The sequence below is a fragment of the Trichechus manatus genome, unplaced genomic scaffold (assembly GCF_000243295.1).
Source record: "Trichechus manatus latirostris isolate Lorelei unplaced genomic scaffold, TriManLat1.0 scaffold00014, whole genome shotgun sequence".
Lineage (NCBI taxonomy): Eukaryota > Metazoa > Chordata > Mammalia > Sirenia > Trichechidae > Trichechus > Trichechus manatus.
In genome coordinates, this window is record NW_004443950.1 from 14,716,584 (window position 1) to 14,742,136 (window position 25,553).

General features: G+C 37.8%; 1 protein-coding gene across 2 annotated transcripts in view; it reads right to left on the reverse strand.

The window, feature by feature from the left end:
* Positions 1-37: 37 nt before the first annotated feature.
* RBL2 (RB transcriptional corepressor like 2) overlaps positions 38-25,553 on the reverse strand; it is a 55,834-nt gene continuing 30,318 nt past the window's right edge. Inside the window, exons 12-22 of one of the 2 annotated variants that reach the window (XM_004371586.2) lie at positions 25,213-25,350; positions 24,306-24,470; positions 23,680-23,791; positions 21,173-21,442; positions 20,695-20,975; positions 20,425-20,601; positions 12,361-12,432; positions 11,537-11,639; positions 10,754-10,959; positions 10,007-10,171; positions 38-809 (exon numbers count right to left, since the gene is read on the reverse strand). In XM_004371586.2, the coding sequence (XP_004371643.1) occupies positions 639-809; positions 10,007-10,171; positions 10,754-10,959; positions 11,537-11,639; positions 12,361-12,432; positions 20,425-20,601; positions 20,695-20,975; positions 21,173-21,442; positions 23,680-23,791; positions 24,306-24,470; positions 25,213-25,350 (1,860 nt within the window). In that variant the 3' untranslated portion in view covers positions 38-638. The remainder of the gene's footprint in view (positions 810-10,006; positions 10,172-10,753; positions 10,960-11,536; positions 11,640-12,360; positions 12,433-20,424; positions 20,602-20,694; positions 20,976-21,172; positions 21,443-23,679; positions 23,792-24,305; positions 24,471-25,212; positions 25,351-25,553) is intronic. The other variant, XM_023726902.1, reaches the window with a different exon arrangement.

A 25,553-nucleotide genomic window follows, 5' to 3' on the forward strand; every position in this document is an offset into this window, starting at 1 on the left:
AAGTGCCACTTGCATACAAGTTCACTCACACATTGCACAACTGAACAATCAAGCACTTTTCACAATGCACCACACCTACTGGGAGAGAACCACACACGGGGAACGGGGGATGGGCTGATGGCCTAGGACTGCCGAAGCTGGGCTCTCTCCCCTGTTCTGTTTCAGGAATGCAAAAATCTCACACTCCTACAAAGTGATGGAGGATAAAATACCTAGTTTTTGTTTTGCTTTTTATGAGGACCAAAGCTGACCACAAAACAGGTAGGAATGAATTTGAAATACAGTGCCTCTGTTGAAAGCATGTCAATAGAAACTTGTAATACACGTATTTGAGCACACTTTGTTCTCTGCAATACTTGTGAAACCTTTGCCAAATAGTTAAAAATCTAGGTTTAGATTCTAAGCAGCCTTGATGGTAAGCATTGAATGGTAGAGGAAAAGACAGTTGGGATGAATAAAAGTATTCTGAGGATACTGGAAGAAATAAATTTGAAATCACACAAAAACTTCCCTTCAGGCTTCTAACAGGCACTGGTTGATTGGCTGTGTTAAGAAGAGAGCCTCATAATCTAGCGTGCACTAAATGCTGCTTCTAACCAGAGCTGGTGAAAAGACAGTTCCAATGCAAGAAACTAACCTCAGTGGGAACCTCGGTCATTAGCTACATCTTGGAGGCGGCGTAATAAGGCAGAATGATTTTCTGGGCAGATTCTTTTTGCAGGTGATTCACTTCCATCTTCCAAAAGAATCCCTCTCTTTTTGGTTGGAGTTTCTCCTGTCCGTATCATACTATTAATTTCTCTCAGTCTCTATAGTGGGGGAAAACAACAGATACAAACACTTTAAAATGCTAATGCACATTAAGTCAGATTATCTCAAATGAGTCAAACAGTTTACCTTGAACATGAACACCTTGTACAGAGAATAGAACTACTAAAAGATTACACCCTGCTAACAACATTTCTTAGCTGGTGAGACTGACTATCTGGGGTGGGGGCAGAATATTTCTATTTTTAACAAGCTCCATAGGTGATTTCGATCTACACATTTCCACAAGGTGGAAGAGTTCACGAATTTGTGATTTTTAAAATAATAGTTACAGAGCATCATGTTACTTTGCCATATTTAATCACTTCCTTATATGTCCATTTTTTTAAAATAAAAAGCATTCAGCATAAAGCATACAGCATTGTGCCCCCTCCCCCCTTTTTTCAGTCTAGTGTTACTCAATTTTCAGCAGCCATTCTCAACTGGGATTTCACAGAGAAGTAAGCCTTAGTTCCCTAAGGTGTCCATGATCTAGAATGGTGCTAATTAGTATGATCTAGAATGGTACAAGTTACATATCATTCTTGGGAGAACTGAAAAAAAGTTATGCAAATTATCATCTGTGTTCTGTGGTTCAGATGAGGAACCCCGACAAAGAAGGGCATTGCCAAAGTGCTAGAGAGACTGGTCCTACTGCAGTGCCTTCAGCATTACGTTTCTCCAAAGCCCTAAATGTCCGTTCCCGTATTATTTTCTGGTAGCTTATTGGTTTAAAGTATATATTTTATTTTTGTTCATTGTTGTAGTTTAAATGAAGTTTACATTTCAAGTTAGTCTCTCATACAAAAATTTATACATATATTGCTATGTGACCCCAATTACTCTCCCCATACTGTGACAGCACACTTCTTTCCACTCCTGATTCCCCATGTCCATTCAACCAGCTCCTAACCCTCTGCCTTCCCATCTCACCTCCGTACAGAAGCTGCCCATTTAGTCTCTTGTATCTGCTTGAGCTAAGAGGCACACTCATGAGTATCACTTTATGTCCCACAGTCCAGTCCAATCTGTCTGAAGAGTTGGCCTCGGAAATTGTTTTAGTTCTGGGCTGATAGAGAATCCAGGGGCCATGCTTTCCGAGGTTCCTCCAGTCTCATTCAGACCATTAAGTCTGGTCTTCTTACTAGAATTTGAGTTCTGCACCCCACCTTTCTCCTGCTCTATCAGGGACTCTCTGTTGTGTTCCCTGTCAGGGCAGTCATTGGTGGTAGCCGGGCACCATCTAGTTCTTCTGGTCTCAGGCTGATGAAGTCTCTGGTTTATGTGGTCCTTTAGTCTCTTGAGCTAATATTTTCCTTGTGTCTTTTGGTGCTCTTCATTCTGCTTTGCTCCAGGTCGGTTGGGGCCAATTGATGCATCTTAGATGGCTGCTCGATAGCTTTTAAGACCCCAGATGCCACTCACCAAAATGGGATGCAGAACATTTTCTTAATAAGCTCTGTTATGCCGTTTGACCTAGATGTCCCCTGAAAGCATGGTCCCCAGACCCCTACCCCTCCTACTCTGTCCCTCAAAGTGTTAGATTGTATTCAGGAAACTTCTTAGCTTTGGTTTAGTCCAATTGTGCTGGCTTCCCCTGTAGTGGGTGCTGTCCTTCCCTTCATCTAAGACAATTCTTATCTACTATCTACTTAGTGAATAACCCTCACGCTCCCTTCCTCACCCTCGTAACCATCAAAGAATGTTTTCTTCTGTGTTTAAACCTTTTATTGAGTTCTTATAGTAGTGGTCTTGTACAGTATCTGTCCTGTGACTGACTAAATTCACTCAGCATAATGCCCTCCAGATTCCTCAATGTTATGTTTCTTGGCTTCATCATTGTTCTTTATTGTTGCGTAGTATTCCATTGTGTGGATATACCATAATTTGTTTATGCATTCATCTGTTGATGGGCATCTAGGTTGTTTCCATCTTTTTGCTGTTGTAAACAGTGCTGCAGTGGACACGGGTGTGCGTATATCTATTCGTGTGACGGCTCTTATTTCTCTAGGATATATTCCAAGGAGCGAGATAGCTGGATTGTATGGTACTTATATTTCTAGCTTTTTAAGGAAGCGCCACATCAACTTCCAAAGTGGTTGTACCATTTTACACTCCCACCTACACTGTATAAGTGTTCTAGTCTCTCCACAACCTCTCAGCACTTATTTTGTGTTTTTGGATTAATGCTAGCCTTGTTGGGGTGAGATGATATCTCATTATAGTTTTGATCTACATTTCTCTAATGACTAATGACTGTGAGCATTTCTTCATGTGTCGTGTCTGTTAGCCACCTGAATATCTTCTTTGGTGAGGTGCCTGTTCATATCCTTTGCCCATTTCTTAATTGGGTTATTTGTCTTTTTGTTGTTGAGGTTTTGCAGTATCTTGTAGATTTTAGAGATTAGACGCTGATCGGATTTGTCGTAGTCAAAAATTTTTTCCCAGTCTGTAGGTTGTCTTTTTACTCTTTTGGTGAAGTCTTTTGATGAGCGTAAGTGTTTGATTTTTAGGAGCTCCCGGTTATCTAGTCTCTCTTGTGGTGCTTGTGTATTCGTACTTAAGGTTCATATTGTGTTTAAGGTTCGTATTGTGTTTATGCCATGTATTAGGGCTCTTAACATTGTCCCTATTTTTTCTTCCATGATCTTTATCATTTTTGATTTTATATTTAAGTCTTTGATCCATTTTTAGTTATTTTTTGTGCATGATGTGAGGTATGGGTCTTGTTTCAGTTTTTTTCCGATAAAGTATTTTTTAATGTGATGCTTCACTGTCCATGTTTCCTTATGGATAGTATAATAAGCATATTCACATACATTCATTATAGAAAACAGCAAATGCACAAAAGTAGAAAGAGGAGTAGTGAATCCTCGCATACCTATCACCGCACAATTATCCACTCTTGCCAGTCTTATGTGACCTATAACCCATTCATTTTTTAGCGTATTAGTTCTGCATGTTTTGACACATACATACAGTCATTAACAATCACACTACTCTTCCTTCACTCCAAAAAAATCCCCTATTCCCCCTTATAGTTAGCCCACCCCCAAGCAACCAGTGATGGTTCAGGTCCCTATAGTGGCACCTCTTCCAGAATGTCATAGAAATGGAATCGTGGTAAGTAGCCTGTTGAATCTAGTGTCTCTCACTTAAGTGTTAATGGCTTTGAGATTTATCTGTGTTGTTCAGTGTATCAGTCTTGTTAGGTGCCACCGAGTCAATTCCAATTCATAGCAACCCCATATAACAGAGTAGAATTGCCCTATAGTGTTTTCTAGCTGTAGTCTTTCCAGGAGCAGACTACTAGGCCTTTCTCCAGTGGCCATGGAGCCATTAGGTGGATTGGAACGGCCAGCCTTTTGCTTAGCAGCTGAGTGCTTAACTGTTGCACCACCAGGGCTCCTTTAGTGTATCAGTAGTCATCCATTGTCTGGATGTCCCACAGGTTTGCTTATTCATTCACTAGTTGCAGGATATTTGGGTTGTTTTCCACTTACTGGCAATTAGGAATAAAGCTGGTATAAATGTTCATGTACATGTTTCCATGTGAACGTAAGTTTCATTTCACTTGGGTGAATACACAGGAGTGTGATTACTGGTTGTATGGTAAGGGTATGTTTAACTGTACAAGGAACTGCCAAACTGTTTTCCACAGTGGCTATACCATTTTGCATTCTCATGAACAATGTATAAAAGTTTCAGTTGCTCTACATTGTTGCCAGAACTTACTATCTTCAACAAATTGTTAGCTGGACTAACAAGGATGTAATATGTCAAGTGTGTTCAAATCTTTGCCCTTTTTAAATGTGGTTATCTTCCAATTGAGTTTTGGTAATTCTTTATATATTATAGATACAAATCCTTTATCAGATATGGGATTTGCAAACACTTAGTGACTTGTCTTTTAAAGAGCAAAATTCTAAATTTTGATAACATCTAATAACTTTTTAATCATTTCTTACATGGATCATCTTTTAATACTGTATCTAAAGTCTACCTAACCCATGATCACAAAGATTTCCTCCCACATGTTCTTAGTTTTAGGTTTTATTTTACATTTAGTTGTATAATCCAAGTTAATTTTTATATTATGGTATAGGGTGTAAATGTTCTTATCTTTGGTATATGGTTATCTGTGAGGACCTAGTTTTACCCTAGAGGGGCCCTTTGTCCTTGGTTCTGGAGAAATAGGGGTGCTTTGGTCTGGGAATTGCAGGCCACACCCGAGAATTAGTGCTGGTGAGTCAGAGCTGGCCAAAACAGAAAGACCCACCTGAGAGGCCGGTATCAACTAGCCTCAGGAAGCATGATTTAGTCTATAATGCAGGACTGGCCAATAAAAGCCCTGATCACAGAGGCTCAGAAAGCTTCCTGGTTGACAAGAATTTCTGCTCTTAGAAGGGTAGTGTATCCCCTGAGACATGGAAGTTCCCTGTTGGGAACCCTCCCAGACCTCACTTTATGTGTCTCTTCTTTTTTTAGCTATAGTAAATCGGTAGTCATAAGTATGGTTTAAAAAAAAAAAAAAAAAACCATTGCCATCGAGTTGATTTTGATTCATAGTAACTCTATAGGACAGTAGAACTACCCTATAGGGTTTCCAAAGCTGTAATCTTTATGGAAGCAGACTGCCACATCTTTCTCCCACAGAGCCGCTGGTGGGTTCCAACCACTGACCTTTCGGTTAGCAGCCAAGCACTTAACCACCGCACCACCGGGGCTGCTCGGCTGAATTCCATGAGTTGTTCTAGTGACTTACTGAGTGCAAAGGTGTAGTGGGAGCCAGCAGGTCAGAAAATAAGCGTTGAGCTTGCATCTGGCATCCTGAAGGGTTAAGGGGAAACTGGCCCCGGAACTGATGGCCAGCGGGTCAGAAGGTTGGTAGTGTCTGTCTGGCAGTCTGTAGGACAGTGTCCTTTTAACTTGTGAGCTCTGACCTAGTTTTGGGTGGCTAGGGCCAGAGAGAGTGCAGTGGGGGTAGCTGGTGATGAGGATGGAGAAGTAGGACTGGATCAATCTCCACATTTTTGGGACTGGACTCATGCTGCCAGTGCTTACCACGTAGCATCTAATTGTTGCTGTGCCGTCTGTTGAAAAAGCTATCCTTTTCTCCACCAAATTGCCTTTGTAACTTTGTCAAAAATCAGCTGCCCATATACAGGTGGGTCTGTTTCTGGGCTCAGTTCTGTTCTGCTAATCTATATGTTTATCCTTTCACTAATGCTACACTATCTTAATTATTGTAGCTTTCTTTGTAGTAAATCTTGAAACCAGTGTGAGTCCTCCAACTGTTCTTTTTCAAAAGTGTTTTGGCTGTTTAGTTCCTTTGCTTTTCCATAAAAATTTTAGAAGCCAAATGCGTCAACCACTTGTGCCACCCAGGGACTTCTTTTCACTCCATGGACATTGGTATTTTTCTCAGTCTGTAATTTCTCTCGCCAATGTTCTGTACTTTTTCAGAATACAGGCCTTGCATATCTTTTGTCAGACTTATCCCTAAGTAATTTTTTTAATGCTATTGTAAATGATGCTTTTAAAATTTTACTTATGATTGTTCACTGCTATCATACAGAAATACATCTGACTTTTGTATGTTGTTATTTTGTCTTCTTAACCTGGCTAGACTTACGTAAGTCATGAACTTATTATAGTCTTTATGATTTTTCTGTGTAGAAAAATCATGTCATCTGTGAAGTAGGGACAGTTTTATTTTTTCCTTTCTATTCTGTATGCCTTCTTAACCTTGCCTTATTGTACATGCTAGGCCTCCAGTACAGGAGTGGTAAGAGCAGACATCCTTGTCTTGTTCCTTATCTTAGGCATTCAGTCTTTCACCATTAAATATGATATTAGTTGTAATTTTTTTTTTTAATGTGCTCTTTGTCAGATTCAAGAAATTCCCTGAGTTTTTATTATGAATGATTGTTAGATCTTTTCAGTTGTTTTTCTTCATCTGTCGAGATGATTTTTCATCTTCAATTTTTGGAAGTTTATATAGAGATGGTTTTATTTCTTCTGTAAATGTTTGGTAGAATTCACCACTGGAGCCATCCAGGCCTGCAGTTTTCTTTGTTAGAAAGCTTTTGAACTACAAATTCAATTTTTGTAATAGACATAGGGCTACTGAGACTGCTATTTCTTGAGTGAGTTTTGGTAGTTTATTATGTCTTTTAATCATTGAATATATGGACATAAAGTTATTATTAATCTTTTATTTATCCTTTTAATGTTTTTAGGGCCTATAGCGACCTCTCTCTCATTTCTAATATTGGTAACCTGTGTTTTTTCTTTTTTCCCTGACGAATCTGCCTAGAGCTTTATTATTTCTAATCTTAAAAAAAATCCAGCTTTTGATTGCCTTGAATTTCTTTGCTATTTTTCAGTTTTCTATTTCCCTGATTCCTAACTCTTTTTCTAGTTTAAGGTAAAAACCTTAGGTCACTAATTTGAGACATTTTCTAATATAGGTGTTTAGTGCTATACATGTCCCTCTTAGCACTGCTTTAGCTGCATATGTTGGGCTTACATTTTCATTCAGTTCACAAATACTTTATTAATTTCTGATTTCTTCTTTGACTCACAGAAGTATGCTATTTCCAAAAATTTGGGTGTGTCCAAATATTTTTCTGTTACTGATTTTTGATTTACTTCACTGTGGTCAGTGAAAATATATGAATATTTATTGAGACTTGTTTTTGGTCCAGAATGTGGTCTATCTTGGTAAACGTTCCATGTGTAACTTGCTACTGTTGAAGTGTTTTATAAATGTCAATTAGTCAAGTTAGGTGATAATAATATTCAAATACTGTATATCCTTACTGAATTTCTCTACTTGTTCTATCCATTCAGTGTGGAAATCTCTGACTGTAAGTTATGGATTTGTTTATTTAGGATCGTTATTTCCTATCATTAGGATATAACCCTCTTTTATCACTGATAATATTCTCTGCTATGAAATCTACTTTCTATGATACTAACACAGCCACTTCAGCTGTCTTTTAATTAGTGTTAGCATGGTATAGCTTTTTCCATCCTTTGGTACCTAATTCACACACCATATAATTAACCCATTTAAAGTGTACAAATCCACAACTTTCAGTATATTATCATACTCAATTTTAGGACTCTCTCATCACCCCAAAAAGGAACTCTGTACCCACTAAGCAGTCACTCCCATTCCCCCCAGTTCTGGGCAGCCACTTTCTGTCTCTGTGTTGTTGTTAGTTGCTATCTAGTCATTTCCGACTCAGGGCTTCCCTGTGTGTGTCAGGGTAGAACTGTGCTCCGCCGGGTTTTTCAACACCTGTTTTTCAGCGGTGGATCACCCGGCCTTTCTTCCAAGACATCTCTTGATGGACCATCCAGGGACTGCTATTAAGAATAACACTAATAATGAGCAGGCACTGCCTCAGGTGATTCACACATAAAGATACAGGCACAGAGAGGTTATGTAACTTGCCCATGCAGGCTAGAACTTCATTATAGAAAAACTCATCTTTTTCTAGTTCCTCAAGGTGTAAAGTTATTGAGATCGTCCTTCCTTTTGAATGTAGGCATTTACAGGTTTAAATTTCTCTCTGGGCACTGTTTTCACTGTAGTCCTAAATTTTGTGCTTTCCTTTTTCATTTGTTTCTAATTTCTCTTGTGATTTCTTCTTTGACCCAATGGTTGTTTACATCCTTTTAAATATATGTGCCTTTATATTTAAAGTGGGTTATTTGTAAGCAGCATACAGTTGAGGTCTGCTTTTTTCACCCCAATCTGAGAATTTCTACCTTTTAACTGGTGTGTTTAGACTATTTACATTTACTATGATTATTGATATGGTTGAGTTTAATATACCATTTTTGTATGTTTTCTATTCTCCCCTATGTTGTTATTCCCTTATTCCTTTTTTTGCCACTTTTTGAATTATCTTTATGATGTGCTTTTTATACTTAAAAAGCCTTTCCTTACTCTAGAATCAAACTAGCAGCAATGCATATTATCTTCTAGTTTAATGAGTCATTTTTCCATTTACTGCTTTAATCCTTTGGAATTTATTTGGTTACAGAATGAGAATCTAATTTTAGAAAAATTGCCAGGGTCATTTCCCCCAACTCCAGTTGCTTTTTTGGTCTATTAATGCACATTTATGTCAGTTTATCATTATGTTTTAGAAACAACAATCCCACTGGAATGAGATTAAACCTATATAATGATTGGAAGAAATTATATCTTTATAATAGTCTTCCTATTCAGAAACATGAGTTATCTCTGCTTATTCCAGTTTTTTTGATGGCTTTTGTTTTCCTTTTTGTAAAATAATAGATATGTTAGATAACATTAGAATTGAAGTCCACATTCAAATTTTCCCAGCTGTCTCCCAGAATTTCCTTTACAGCTGTGTTTTTTTATGAAGATGCATCCAGAGATCATGAATTACATTTAGTTGTCATGATTCTTTAGTTTCCTTTAACAGTACCCTCTTCTACCATTTTTTCATGATACCCACATTTATTTGAAGAATCCAGACCATCTGTTAGGTAAATAGGTGTTTATTTTCAACCAATCTTTATACTTTACAGATACAAATCCCGTCATGTAAGGGCCTTCAAGATCAGGGTCTACTCCTTAACACAGCACATGACTGCCAGGGATCTAGCATTTATTGCCTCAAGGACATCATTTTCTTTTCACATTATCTGCTGCTTCCTGGATGCTCTTCCACACCTTGCTCATTTGTCATCCATTAACCTGGCCCAAGCATCTGTCCCCATCTCAGACTGAGACAAACCTGTGCTAATAGTACTTCTTACGCTACTGCACTGTACAAAATACAAAACAGCCGTTTCTCCCCTTGGCAGAGTCGAGAGGACAGACAGTGCCTCTGCCAGAAACAGGCACTTAATAATCTGTTGAGGGATCCCAGTTTTCTTTCCCTAACAGAAATTAGTAGAATTAAAATTATGACAAATGGAAAAAAAACCCCAGACTTAGAAATGTTAAAAACGCACAAATAGAAGAGAATAAAAGTGAATCCAAATCCTTTACCTATTTCCAACCCTAAAGTTCTATTCTAAACGATGTGAAATTTTTATTGCTTTTCTGTCAATCACTCTAGTTAGTGCCCACGGTTTAGCACAAATTCTACTTGTAGCGTCATCCTCAGCATTTTGGGATAGTAGGGCCACTGATATATGTGTGACTCACCTTTGAAGGACTGTTGCTGAAGTAGTAGAAAATCTTTTCTCGAGGAGTGAGCATTGGTTCATTCTTATGCGGGGAAATGTAGATATGATGATTTTGAGACAGTTGTATTCGGCGGGGAGAACTGGCTCTTATAAATGGGTAAGGCGAGAGTGGGGGAGCATCCATCTGTTAAAAAAGAAAAAAGTTCTCAGAAAGGTAAACAAAAGTGTTCAACTAGGTATTTTTATTAAAAATGGTCACTTTTGTTAAAGGTATAACAAACAATTATGTATTAGCAACAATTAAAGCTGAATAAAATCAATATTAAGAGCATTAACACTTCTAAGTGCTTACTTTGTACCAGACACTATTTTAAGCATTTTATATAAATATTATAAACACACTCTGTGCCATTTAATCCTCACAACAACCTTCTAAACTAGGAACTACTTCTAGTTCCAACCTTACACATGAGGAAACATGAGTCACAAAGTTCAGTCATTTGCAAGGCTACCACTGCCTGTAACTACTGGGCCGTTTGGCCCCATGCAGTCTATCTCCTGTACTGTTATGCTTTGTAGGGAAGCCAAATACCCTCTTAGTCTCGTTTCATGCCTCATGACAACAGAAATTGTTAGGCAAATTAATTCTTAGAGACTTCCTCAGTTTTATTTAACAACTAGTATACAAATGGAACAGCTTAAACATAAATGATTCCTTGTCCCTCATGATCATGAATAAGTATAAAATAATTCCCACCAAACTTACTATGTTTGCCTGTGAGTACTTAATAGCAAATGTTTTAATTTGTTTTATATAGATGCTGTTGTAGAACTGAATGAGGTCTCCCCTTTCTTCCTCTTCCATGTCACTGTTGGCACCTGTGAGCCGAGTAGGTGTGGGAGGGGCACTGCTAGGCTGTGGAACTGGCAAGGTGCTGCTTGACCTCATGACGGGACTGGAGTCTCTACTGGCTGCAGCGGTAGAACAAAGGGTGTTAACCACACAGAATGCTAGTGCGGACTATGTTAAAGAAAATTCAATAGGGAAAAAGTGAACCACGACCTGCACTTTAATGACTGTAAATGGAGTACTGTCTGTTATTCATACCAGAGGAGCAAAGCACAGATTATTAATATTTTGAGCCCCATGCCATAAACATAGAGAAGGAGCTGAGTAGTTTCCATTAATAAAGTTACACCAGGTTTTCTAGGGCCCAAAGCCTTGCACTAAGCAGTTCAAGCCAGAAATCAGGAATGGTGTGTCTATAGCATGGTTCCAGTTGATATGCCAGACCTTTCTGCAATTCAGACCAGCTGATTCCTGTCTCAAATCTTCTCTTATTCTCCTGGAGAAAAACGTTAATGAATGATAATGCGCTTCAAAGCTATGGGATGAAGGACAACTATTCTAAATTTATTGTTTCAACAATTCCCTGGCCAATGAAACATTTTCATAGTTTAATATAATAATCTTTAGTCTTCTAGGCCTCCTAAGAAATAAGCAAGGCACTAATTTTGTTCGGTAAGAGTTCATGAACATTGCACTTACTTCTATCTTTGTTTAATTCTGTTGGAGAATTCTGATGGCTTCTGCTATCACTGCTTCCAGAATTTCTTCTTCTTTTCCCTTTTATCAGAACACTTCTATATACCTTTAGTGACACAGTGAGAAAGGGACAGAAACTAGTACGTTTATTGAGCACAGACCAGATTACAGAGCCTTGACATTACTCACCAAGGGAGGTTAAGATATGTATGTGGCCACAGTCATATACCCCATTAAATATCAGGTCCAGGATTTAACTCGGGCCTGTATAGTTTCAAATTGCAATTATTGCCTATAATTACAGAGCAGTAATAGTAATAAAATTTAAAAAAAACAAACATTGCCATCAAGTTGATGCCATCAAGTTGATGCCAACTCATGGCAACGCCATGTGTGATAGAGAAGAACTGCTCTATATAGTTTTCTTGGTACTAATGTTTACAGAAGCATTTCACTGGGTTTTTTTCCAGTGCCACTGGGTAGGTTCAAACTGTCAACCTTGAGGTTAGCAGTTGAGCATAAACCATTTGTCCCACACCTTTGCAGTAATAGTACCCAATCAAAATCAAGTCAGACTGAACACTTCGTAAGTTAAGAAGGCAATCAAATATCACACAGGGTTACCTTTGAAGGCAAGATGTCTTAAAGTAACCAACATGTGAGGTTGTTTGTCCGTGATTAAAGAAGATTAAAGCAGAGACTTCCCTTAAGGAAGAGGCTTAGTTGTTTATCCTGGATAAAGGACCATACAATCAACTGTGGTTAATTTTTAAAATTCATTACAGACTTGTAAGCATTATTTTAGTCCTGACAGAAAATGTACTTACCTGGCTCCGGGCCTGTGGCTGAGTCCTATAACAACGCATAATATGCTGGAAGGACCGGTCGTCTTTTGTGACCTGGCAAAGAATAACAGTGTTCTCAGAGAGAGACTGACTTCCGGCAAAACAGCATGAGGAGTTCTATGGACCCCCTCCTCAGTGAGACTGGTGTAAATTATTTTCTAAAACTAAATTTAAAGTCTCTGTAAGGACCTTAAGGGTATACAGCAAATGAACAAATACCTGTTCAAGAAAATCTACAAAAATTTCATCAGAACAGTGGGAATCTGTGGTATTTGAGCCAAGAGGGCTCCCTACCTCCACAAGATGGAAATTTCAGTCCAGGCTGTGTAGCCAAGAACACAGGGCTCCTCCCCGACTCAGCTCCCAGTTGGAGGGCTTTCTTCCTGGAGCACCAGGACATATTTCTCATCCTGCCCCCAGCTATCTGTTGCTGAGGCTAAGTTCCCAGAGAGTGTGGCTCCCTTCTGCTCAGCCCCAACTTTTAAGGAAGGAGGCTCTACCTTGGGCATGGCACCACTGTGAATACTGTGGCACTGATCAACCTTGCCCCTGCTCATTAGGTGGTGTGCTTCCATGCCAGGAAAGGCAAGCCCAGAAGACCCAAGGTTCTGTCCCCTCCTCTCCCACCTAGCACTCAGCTCCTAAAGTGGGGATGTCATGCAGAGAAAAGTATACCACTGTCTCCACCCCTAGCTCCAGGGTCTTGGCTCAGAGATTTTTGCCTAGGGGGAGATGCAGGCTATACAACAGAGCTCCTAATCTCTTCCCAAAGAAACTGACTTCATTTACAGCAGAGCTGGGAAGAATTCAAACCCAAGGTGCTCTCAAAAACAGTGGTGTTTGTGAGGAAAGGAAATTGGTAAATACACTGGCAGTATATGTATAAGTTTGCAGGTGACAATCAGGAAAAGCAGCAGCTAGGAGGAGCTGTAAGGTCATAACAGACCTCAAACACTGACCTCAGCTATCCCTTCAAAGGAGTCAAGCTTGAATAATCTGCAGAGCAATTTATGCTCTAGGACATTGTTGAAAATAATAGCGCAGTCAGCCTGCAATTAATGAAGTTTAACAGCTGGGCATGGTCAAAGAGACAAAGATGAGCCCCTCTAAAACCACTGGCATTCCAGAGTAGTGTGGGCATACTTGAGGCTGCACCCCAGGAGGACCAACATCAGAGGCTTAATACTGCAGGAAGGGAAAGGGGGGTAGACTTTCACAAACATACATCAAGGAGGGTTGCTGCAATATACAATGTATTATCCAAAATGCGCAGTTTCCAACAAAAAATTATTAGACTAATAGGAAAGTATGACCAATATACTGGGGAAAAAAGCAGTTAACAGAAACTGCCTGTCAGTGACTAGATGTTGGATATGACAAGCAGCCATTATCCATATGCTCAGAGAACTAAAGGAAACTATGATCAAAGACAGGTATGATGACAGTGTTACATCAAGTAGAGAATATTAATAAAGATACAGAAGTTATAAAATTCTGGAGTTGGAATTATAATGACAGAAATAAAAAATTCACTAGAGGGACTCAACATTAGATCTGAACTGGCAGAAGAAAGAAACTTGAAGATAGACTGACAGAGATTGTACAATCCAAAGATCAGAGGAAAAAACAAAAATGATCAAAGCCTCAGATAAATGTGGTCCACCACTAAGCACACCAATAAACACATAATGGGAGAGTATCAGAGGAGAGGAAAAGAGAAAGGGGTTAAAAAAAAAAAAAAAGGCTGAAAACTTCCCAAATTTATTAGACATTAATTTATACATCCAAGAAGCTCAACAAACTCAGCGACCTACAAAAAGTCACAACATAGTAAAATGCTGAAAGCTAAAGACAAGGAGAGTATCTTCAAAGCAGCAAGAGAAAAACAACTTTTCAGTTAACAAACCAAACCCATTTGCCATCGAGTCGATTCCAACTCATAGCGACCCTATAGGGCAGAGGAGAACTACCCCATAGAGTTTCCAAGGAGCGCTCGGATTTGAACTGCTGACCCTCTGGTCAGCAGCTGTAGCTCTTAACCACTATGCCACCAGGGTTTCCTTTCACTTACAAGGAACCACAATAAAATAGTTGTCTCCATCGTTTCTGAGAAGTCCAAAAGGCAGTGGGATGGCTTTTTTCAAAGTTTTCAAAAAATGTCAACCAAGAATCGTACCCAGCAAAAACTATCTTTCAAAAATGAAAGTGAAATAAAGATACAGCCAGATAAACAAACACTGAGAAAATCTGTTGCTAGCAGACCCACCTTACCACAAATACAAAGTTTTTCAGACTGAAAGCAAGTGACCCCAGATAGTAGTTTGAATCTACACACAAAAAAACAAAAGAGCACCATTAAGGTGATTATGTAATTATAAAAGACAATATAAACGCGTCTCTTCTATTAACTGATTTAAAAAGCAGTTATATAAAACAGTATCATATAATGTATTGTTGAGCGTAAAACACATAGAAATGTAATTTGTTTGCCAATAACAGCACAAAGCACATGGATAGGAACAAAGCTGTACTGGCGCTAAGGCAGTAACTCCAGGTGGTAACTCAAATTCACAGGAATGCATGTAGAGAACCAGAGATGATTAAGAACATTAATATAACAAAAGCTAAACAAAGTTCTTTAAAAGACATAAAATGATAAAAGTAATTATAACATATTGCTGGGTTTGTTAACATTTGTAGATGTAATACGTATAACAATAGTACCATAAAAGGGGGGCAAAGGAATAGAGCTATTAAAGATTAAGGTTTCTATATCTCACTGGAATTAAGCTCATATAAATCTGAAGCTGATTCTGAGAAGTTATGATGTAGAGGGTAAGCCCTAGCATTCACTAAGGAAATAACATTACAAAATACTTATTGCAAAAGAACTCAGTAAAAGAAGAGGAACCAAAAAAAGTAAAATGGCAAACTCAAAGCTACTTATATATTAATATTAAATAGGAATAAACAACCAAATCGAAAGCCAGAGATTGTCAGACTGAACAGAAAACAAAATCCAACTATATGCTGTCTAGAGAAGATATACCTTATTTCAAACATACAAATAGGTTTTAAATAAAAGGATAAGAAAAGACACATCATGCAAATGGCAGTCCCAAGAAAGCTGAAGCAGCTGTACTACTATCACACAAAATACACTTTAAAACAAAGTTAACTAGAAATAGGGTCACTGCATCAAGATGATATAACAGTTATAAACATGGGTGGTACAAATGGTTAATGAGCTCTGCTGCTAACCAAAAGGTTGGAGGTTTGAGTCCACCCAGGGGTACCTCAGAAACAAAGGCCTGGCAATTTCCAAAATATTGGCCACTGAAAATCCTATGGAGCACAATTCTATTCTGACACAACATGGGGTCACCATCCGTCAGAAATGACTTGAGAGCAACTGGTTTTATGCACCTAATAGAAGACCAAAATACATGAAGCAAAATTTGACAGAAATGGAGATGCATTTCAACAGTGATAGCTGGAGACTTCAGCACCCTACTTTCAATATTAGAACTAGATAGAAGATCAACAAGGTAGTAGAAAACCTAACACTATAAAACAGACCTAAAAGCCATCTATTCAACACCCAACAACAGCAGAATACATGGTCTTCTCAAGTGCACCTGGAACACTGTCAGGACAGTACATATGCTAGGCCATAATACAAACCTTGATAAAACGACTGAAATAATACAAAGTACATTCTCCAACAATAATAGAATGAGACTGGAAATCAATACAAATATGGGAAACTCACAAATAATGTGATCTAGACAACACACCTATATAGTCAAAGAAGAAAACACAAGGGAAATTACAAACATACTTTTTGAGATGAATGAAACTGAAGATACAACATAGCAGAATTTAGGGGATACAGTGCTTAGAGAGGCAGATTTATAGCAGTTAATGCATATATTAAAAAAGATCTCAAATCACTACCCTAACCTTCCACCTTAAGACACTGGAGAAAAAGCAAATTAAACCTAAAACAAGCAGAAGTAAAGAAATAATAAAAATGAGGGTGTATATTAATGAAATATAGAATAGAAATACAATAAAGAAATCAGTGAAACCAAAAGTTGGTTCTTAGAAAAGATCAACAACCGATGACTGATCAAGAAAAAGACTCAAACTGTCAGTAATGTTCCTGCTTTCATTTCTGATTCTGTCAACACTACAGAAATAAAAAGGATAAGAGAACATTAGGAACAACCCTATGCCAACAAGCTGGATAACCTAGACGAAATGTACAAATTCCCAGAGACACAAACTACCAAAACTGACTGAAGAAATATTGTTAGTTGCCATGGATTCAATTCTGACTCATGGTGACCACCTGTATGCAGAGTAGAACTGCTCCACAGGACTTTCAAGGCCGTGATCTCTTAGGAGCAGATTGCCAGGCCTGTCTTCTGAAGTGCCTCTGGGTGGGTTCAAATTGCCAACCTTTAGCTCGTAATCGAGTTTTTTTGAGGAAACAATCTAAATAGACTCATAGCAAGTAAAGAGACTGAATTACTCGTTAATAAACTACCCACAAAGAAAAGCTTAGGCCTAGATGTCTTCACAGCTGAATTCTAACCAGGGGCAGATGACCGAATAAAGTAAGCAAGGGTTTTACTTGTGCTTACTGACTCATCTGTAGTGAACAATTTCACTGCAGTGAAACCCATGTGAAATTGTTCACTACAGATGAGTCAGTAAGCACAAGTAACAACCCTTGGTTACTGGGTCATCCACCCACTCTGGGACTGTAAATTTGAAAAGAGGCTTGGATTATGTAGGGGGGAGAAAAAACCAAACCCGTTGCCATCAAGTCTTTTCCGACTCATAGCAACCCTATAGGACAGAGTAGAACTGCCCCGTAGAATTCCAAGGAGCACCTGGTGGATTCGAACTGCTGACCTTTTGGTTAGCAGCTGTAGCACTTAACCACTAGGCCACCAGGGTTTCCGGATTATCTGAATTTTTTCACAACATCAAAGATTCTGTTTCTAGGTACGGATGGCATCTGTCTCTCTCCCAACCCCACAGTACCTTCCTACAGAATCCAAGCCTGTTTTCAAATGTACAGTCCCCCACAAGGGTGGATGACCCAGTAAGCAAGGCGTTTACTTGTGCTTACTTACTGATCTGTAGTGAACAGTTTACTGTGCTTACCTTGCTATTGGATATTCTGCCCCTGATTCTTACCTTGCTATTGGATACTCTGCCCCCGATTCTAACATTTTAAAAAAGAATACTAATTCTGTACAAACTCTTTTAAAAGTCTGGAGAGGAGGGAACACTTCCCAGCTCATTCTGACCAGTATTACCCTGGAAAGCAAAACCCAGGCAGAGACATCACAAGAAGAGAAAACCACAGACCAAGATCTCTCATAAATACAGATGCGAAAATCTTCAACAAAACATTAGCAAACTGAATATACCATTATACAGAAAGAATTATAGGACACAATGTCACAACTGTACATGTAAAAAATGTTGAAATGGCAAATGTTATATATCTTAATATATTTATTTACCACCCACTGCCGTCGAGTCAGTTCTGACTCAGCAACCCGGTAAGGCATAGTAGAACTGCTCCATAGTGTGTCCAAGGAGTGGCTGGTGGATTCAAACTGCTGACCTTTTGGTTAGCAGCCTGAGCTCTTAACCACTGTGCCACCAGGGCTCCTCTATTTACCACAACAAATACTTATTTTTAAAAAAGTCCACTGTGACTAAGTGGTTGTAACTCCAGTAATACAAGATTGGTTTAACATCAGAAAATTAATGCAATATATCAGATATCAGTAGAAAAAAAAAATCCATGTGATCATCTCAATAAATGCAGAAAATCCAACTTGAAAAAATATAATACCCTTTCCTGATAAAAATACTCTGAGAAACTTTCTCAATCTCATAAATGGTATTTACAAAACACCCACAGCTAACATCGTACTCAACAGTGAAAGACTGGTTGCTTTCTCCCTAAATCAGGAACGAAGGCAAGGGATATTGACTCTTGCCAATTATATTCAACTTTGTACTGGAGGTTCTATCCAGAAAAATAAGGCAAGAAAAATAAAAGGCGTTCAGATTGGAAAGCAACAAGTTAAAACTATCTCATTAGCAGATGACATGATCTTAAATACAGAATATACTAAGGAATCCAGTGAACCTTGCTGAATTTAGCAAGATTGCAGGATACCAAATGAGATCAACATACAAATATCAATTGTATAGCTACATGCTTGCAATGAGCAAATCAAAAATGAAATTAACAATTTACAATAGTATCAAAACTAATAAATTAGGAGTAAATTTAATAAAAGTGTAAAATACTCTGAAAACTACAAAATATATTTGAAAAAAATTAAAGATCTAAATAAATGGAAAAACATCCCATGTTATGACTTAATAATATTGAGATGGCAACACTCCCCAGGTTGATCCATAAATTCAATGCAATTTCTAACAGAATCCCAGCTGCTGCTTTGTAGAAACTGCCAACCCAATTCTAAAATTCATATGGAATTCCAACAGACCTAGAATAGCCAAAACAATCTTGCAAAAGAACAAAGCTGGACGACACACACGTCCCAATTTCAAAACTTACAACAAAAGGCACAGTAATCAAACGAGTGTGGTACTACCCAAGGATAGACATGCAGATTCATAGACTAATTGAGAATCCAGAAACAAACCCTTGTGTCTCTGGTCAGCCACTCAATGGGAAAAGAACAGTCTTTTCAGTACTTGGTGCTGAGACAGACAACTGGATAGTCATATGCAAAAGAATGAATTTGAACCACTGCTTCACAACAAATACAAAAATTAACTCAAAATGGATCAAAGCTCTGAATGTAAGAACTAAAACTATCAAACTCTTAGAAGAAGATATAGGGAAGAATCCTAATGACCTCAGACTTGGCAATAGATTCTTAGACTGGACACCCAAAGCACAAGCAACAAAACAAAAAATAAATTGGACTTCACCAAATTTAAAAACTTTCGTGCTTTAAAGGATACCATCAAGAAGGTGAAAACACAACACACAGAAAGGGAGAAAATGTTTGCAAATCATAGTTCTTTTAAGGAGCTTGTATGTAGAGTATATAAATAATTCCTATGACTTAATAATAAAAAAAAAAAAATCTGAATTAAAAGATGGGCAAAAAACCTGACACTTCTCTAAAGAAAATATACAAATGACCAACAAGCACATGAAATGATGCTCAACATCATTAGTGATGAGGGAAGCACACATCAGAACCACAGTGAGATACCGCTTCACAGCCAGTATCAAAAATTCAGATAATAACGAGTGTTGAAGAGGATACGGAGAAATCAGTACCCTTATACTCTGCTAGCAGGAATGCAAAATGGTGCAGCCACTTTGGAAAATGGTCTGGGAGTTCCTCAAATGGTTAACATAAAGAGTAATTAAAACATACGTCCACACAAAAACTTGTACATGAATGTTAATAGCAGCACTACTCACAATAGCCAAACGGTGGAAACAACCCAAATGTTCATGAAGGAATGAACAGATAAACAAAATGTGGTAGAGCTATACAATGGAAAATTATTTAGCTATAAAAAGCAATGAAGTACTGATTTTTGCTACAACATGCATGAACTTGGAAAAGATTATACTAAGTGAAAGAAACTAGTCATATTGTCTGATTCCATTAATATGACATGTCCAGATTAAGCAAATTTAGAGAGACAGAAAGTAGATTAGTGGTTGCTTGGGGGGAATGTGGGATTGCGAAGGCGTGCACTAGAGGGGGAGGGAGAAAGGGGGAGGGGTGGAGGGAGAGAGACAGCTAAAGGGTATGGGTTTCTTTCTGAGGTGATAAAAATGTCCTAAAATTAACTGTGGTAATGGCTGTATGTACCTGTGAACATACTTAAAAACCACTGAAATGTACACGTGAATAAATTACATGGTATATGAGTTATATCTCAATAAAGCTGTTAAAAAAAAGTTTTCTAAGAGTATCAAAGTAGCATCTGTTTCCTTTTCAGTTCCATACTCACCTTTGCCATCACATAAATGGCACACATTAACAGCTGGTCCAGATGTCTGTCCATCATAAGTTCAGGACACTGAATTATGGAAAATTCAAAGCAGGTCCAGATTTTCTTCCTCAGTTCATTTGAAATATCTAGTTTAGCACAGAGATCCCGAAGGCGGACACCTGCTAAGTGGTAAACCTAGTAGATAAACAAAAACATTTCAACCTTTGTTTATCTAACACTTGTATTCCCCCAAGCTTATGTTCTGGTAATGGTACATGAGAAAATTACCTTTCTAAAGAAAAGTGATAAAGAGCTGGTCTTCCTGGGTCTAATATTGCTGCTGTTTAAAGGTTGGCCTTGTTTCTGCTGTTGTCCGCCTGGGGAAATCTGCTGAATGGTCACCTGACCTGGGACCTGCAAGGTTGTTCCTGTCATCTGTTGAGAGCTCAGACTTCCAGTCAGGGCCTGAGCACTGAGGGGCTGGACTGAGCCAGTCACAGCTTGGGCCTGTCCGCCAACACTGACTTGGACTGGGAAGAATGTTATCCCTCCATTTTCATTGGCAATACCTAAAGTTGGTTACAGAGAAAAAAAAAAAACCACAAAGACAATGTTGATAATACAGGGTTCTCTAGGCAGAGGTTTCCAATCTCCACCTTCACATCCTCCCAACCACCATTCTTCTGACCCATATGGTCACTCCAGTCACTTCTTGTCAGTAAACGTCACAGAGAAGGAATTCAATACCCAACTCTGCCATCCTTACCTTGCACAGGAATGGTCACCGTTTGTCCATTGTTGGCTGTGACAGTGGCTGTTGCCATGGTGACCAGTGTCTGTCCAGGAACTGGTGTGACAGAAACAGCCTCCCCAGACACATTCTGCACTGGGACTGCATTGACTAGGGGCTGTGGGGGAATGCGCCCAGGTGTCCCTCCATCAGAGGAGCTATCATTCTCAACAAATAGCCGCCTTCTGGTAGTGCTGGCTGTTGGGGAGCTGTACCTATCATATAATGTGGCTGGAGAGGTCATGCCTAGGGGCAAAACAAGAAATCAAACACACCATTTAACTCAAGGAGACTGAGATCTGACTTCCATCCAAACTGTTACAGTCAAAACTAAGTGTTTTTGAAATAATTCATAATTTAAAAATTACATGAGTCACATCATAGCTATATTCAACTATACCAATTCCTCACTTACTAGCTCGTTATCCGACATTTCACATTTACAACAGCAAAAAATCTAGTATCCGACTATTTTGCACATTAATGACATACATCTGGCAGTAATGAACACTGAAGTGTGAGGTGACAGTAATGCTGGCTGTGTGGTTAAGATTATGTGACAACTTGGCTGGACCATGGTTCTCAGTGGTTTGGCAGTTATGTAATGATGTAATTTGGCAGTTAAGTAATGATACAGTCATCCTCCATTTTGTGATCTGATGTGGTCAGCCTCCATTTTTGCACAACACTGACTTTCACATAATGACCTGGTCTTTGGAACCTAACCATGTCAGTAAGTGAGGAGTGGGTGTAATGAAAAATCAACTGAACACGACAAGGCAAAATTAACAAATGCAATTTTTTTCTATTTCTCCTTCGGTACTCCATTCTCCATCCCACCTTTGCCTAAATCAAACTAAACTTTGGCTTCACTGTTTCAGGGCCTTGATTTAGGGGAAATTTAAGGAACTGTTCTATTTTTATGTAGTATTTTTTACAATTTTACCTAATACTCAGTATTCTGTAATTTCACTGTAGAGTCACTACTTGATAAGGGTATGTGATGGTACTATATGGTATTGTCTAAGAACATTTCTCCCCAGTCTTACGAATATTCATCTTTGTCATTTTCCACATACAGAAAATTACTAAAATTCAGTAATGTTCTTCAGCAAGGACAGACATACATCGGTTTTGATTCAGTTAGGCTTAGTCTGTGTTTAAGTATTCACACCAATGTCTGAATTTTTTGAAAAGTAAGCATTTGTTTCCTCTTACATGTCCACCTGTGAAAACTGAGCATCAGTGGACTTTTTAAATTTTATAAATTTATGTAGGGAGGTCCTAAGAGGTATTGACAGGAGTAAGTCCTGACACACCGTGGCTTAACATTTCAATTTTTTGATGATGTAAAAGCAAGTAAACTTACTAGATTTGTAGCTGATGCAAAGCTGTAGTCAGAAAGAATGCATTATGATCATTATCTCACAAGGTATTAAAAGACCTCAGGAAAATGGAGCAGTGATACATATAAAGAAAATGAAGTATAAAGTCAAGTACTAATCAGTAGATTTGGGAAGAAAAAACTCTACAGGACTAGAACTAAGACCAGCTTCCAGATCTATGGGTCTGAGTAGATAATAGGTAGAAAATTAGTTAAGCCATTGTGATTCCACTTTCAAAAATGAGGAATTTTTCATTAGATCCATTTTTATTGTGTATACAATCACTTTGAGTGGCACCTGATTTTGAAACTGATCATTCTCTTACACTCAGTGCTTATCAATTACATTAAAAAACCAATCTAGAAACAAGAATATCCTTCTAATGGCATCCTAGTGTTCAGAAGTCTCTGGATTTACAGAATTATTCTTTAAAAACTGGTTATATCTCAAGTATAATCTAAAACTTTGTACCTGGCAGATCTTCTAAGGAGCTGCCTCAAATGTAGACCAGATGCATGACATAGCTTCCCTTTGTACTTCCTGGGCTAGCACTGTTGTCACCTCAACCAAAGTAGCACAGCTCAACTGAGAGAGTCAAAGCTGAACATGTTCAGGCCATAAAGTCCTCTTAACTAACTGGCTTGTCTGTACAACTGAACTATGCAGCTTTATCTTTAAAACCGTTTTCTATTTCTTCTGATTTTAAAAGTAGCATGTATTGGTCTTTAAAAATGTACAGAAATAACCTGGAATATTATCACCCAATAATATTCACTGTTAACAGTTTGGTTTTCTGTTTTACCCTTTTAGTATGTTTATTAAGAAAAAAAAATTTTTTTTTTTAAAAAGGCACTTAAAAAATAGGGATCACATTAAATATATAGTATTATAGCTTTTTTTTTTTTAAAAAAACACTTGTTAAATCATACATTTTCCTGGGTTCTTAAATATTCCTTAAAAGCGTTATTTTTAAGTGACCCATGTGGTGGTATAATGTACAGAATAATTTATCTGTATTAACTCCACCTGCAAGTTTAGATGAACTGTAAATCCCTAGATATTATCTCCAAAACATTCCCCCATGTATTTTAAACTTACTTCTTCCAAGTCCTCCAGCATCAGCACGAATTTCACTCACCCTTCTGGGAGTCATAGGGGAGCCAGCAGTACAAATTTCATCTGCTCTTTCCAGGTTCTGAGGTGGCATAACCTATAAAGAATTGTTTGCACAGAATGCTAATACTTGAAAAAGCCTTTAATTAGAAACACTGTTAATTTAAGGCAGAAGAAAAAAGTTTTGGCTCATCAGTTATTCCACCTAAATAAAATCAGCTGAACTTTCCACTTTCACGCTAAAGTTAAAAAAATTTCTTAAGTCTTAAAAAATTCAAAACCTGATAATTGGATATTAAATATGAATTAACCTTCATTACTGACTTGGATTAATAGAATATCAACCACTTTATGGTACAGAAACGTGGTCGGGAAATCAAGATAGAATACTGAATTTTTAATGTCACTGAAACCTTGAGGCGCTCACAAATTATTCCTATGACTTGCTTCCTCTTTGGTACAGGGTGATTATACCATAGTAGACCCAAGTGCCACTCTTCTGTCCTCAAAAAAGACACTGAGCTTTGTTGTTCTCTGTGAAAGGGGATCATAAGGAGTCTAAACACTGAGGTACTTCTCCTATAGAAGGATATTAAGAAATTTTCACAAACCTCTTCACACGTTGGAACTCTGTTTTCATTGTCTCTAATTCTGTCCCACAGTGGGGACTCTGGTTTCCATGCCAAATGGTCTAAGATCTGTTCTTCAATCTGATTAAGGTGTTTTACTACCTCTCTACAAAGGCCATCTTCTGCTCTAATGAATACTTCTATCACCTGAAATAAATAAAAATATCCTGGTTTGTGTAATAGTTACTATTTAAACTGTACATATAAATTATATACAAACTCTTGTATAGTGATATATTTCACAATTTTTTAAAAAGAAAAAAACATGCCTTTTATATTGAGGCGGAAAAATACTATTCTTAAATTTCATATTAAAAAAACTCAAAAACTAAACATTCAAATCTATACCACTATAAAAATTAGTTTTGTCTATTGTATGAAAGTTAAAATATGCTCATATACTAAATCAATATCAAGAATGAAACAACTACCAAATCAATGCTATAATTCTGTGCCTCTATTTAATATGTGAAAGAGAACTTTTATTTTTTTCTGAAAGACACTTTCGATGTTATTTAATACGAGCTGACAGCGACTACTATATAAGATAAGCTAGTTGATGTGCTTGCTACTTTCTTCCCTTTTTTATTTTCTTAAAGCCTTCTTAGTTCATAAAATCACAGTATTCTAAAAACCTTTATCAGATAAAGGGAGGAATTAAATGAAGTTTTTAACCAAAATAGGTCTTCCATACTATCCTAAGAATTTATACAGTACTTAATTAAGACTGTCCTACTTCTTCTCTGCTCCCCAAGTAGATTAGAGATTATTAAATATGTAATTAAATATAGAAGGAATGTACTTAGGTTTTAACATGAACTAGATGACTAACAACAGGAAGTCTGTCTCATTTACAATTTCTTCACCAGTATCAGATTTTTAAAAATACCTTATAAAAGTGATAAAGTGGCACATCAAATATTTCAGTAATAAATGGAAAATTCCCTGGAGGCTTGTAAGAAAAAGTGACGACTTCAAGGCAGCAGGCCAAGAGCGATTTATGGAATGCATCCTGTTCCAGAATGCCCTGTAAAACAAAGTTATTAACATTTAGAAACATTAGCCTGCTCTAAAAAGACATTTCATACCCAGTCAACTTAAATAAAAATACCAGAGAAACTCATATTTTCTGAGTATGTGCTCATTTTCTTACAAAACTTTTCTTAACTTTATAAATAACCCCATTTTTAATCAAAATATATGTTAAAGGAATTTACAAAAACTTTTAAA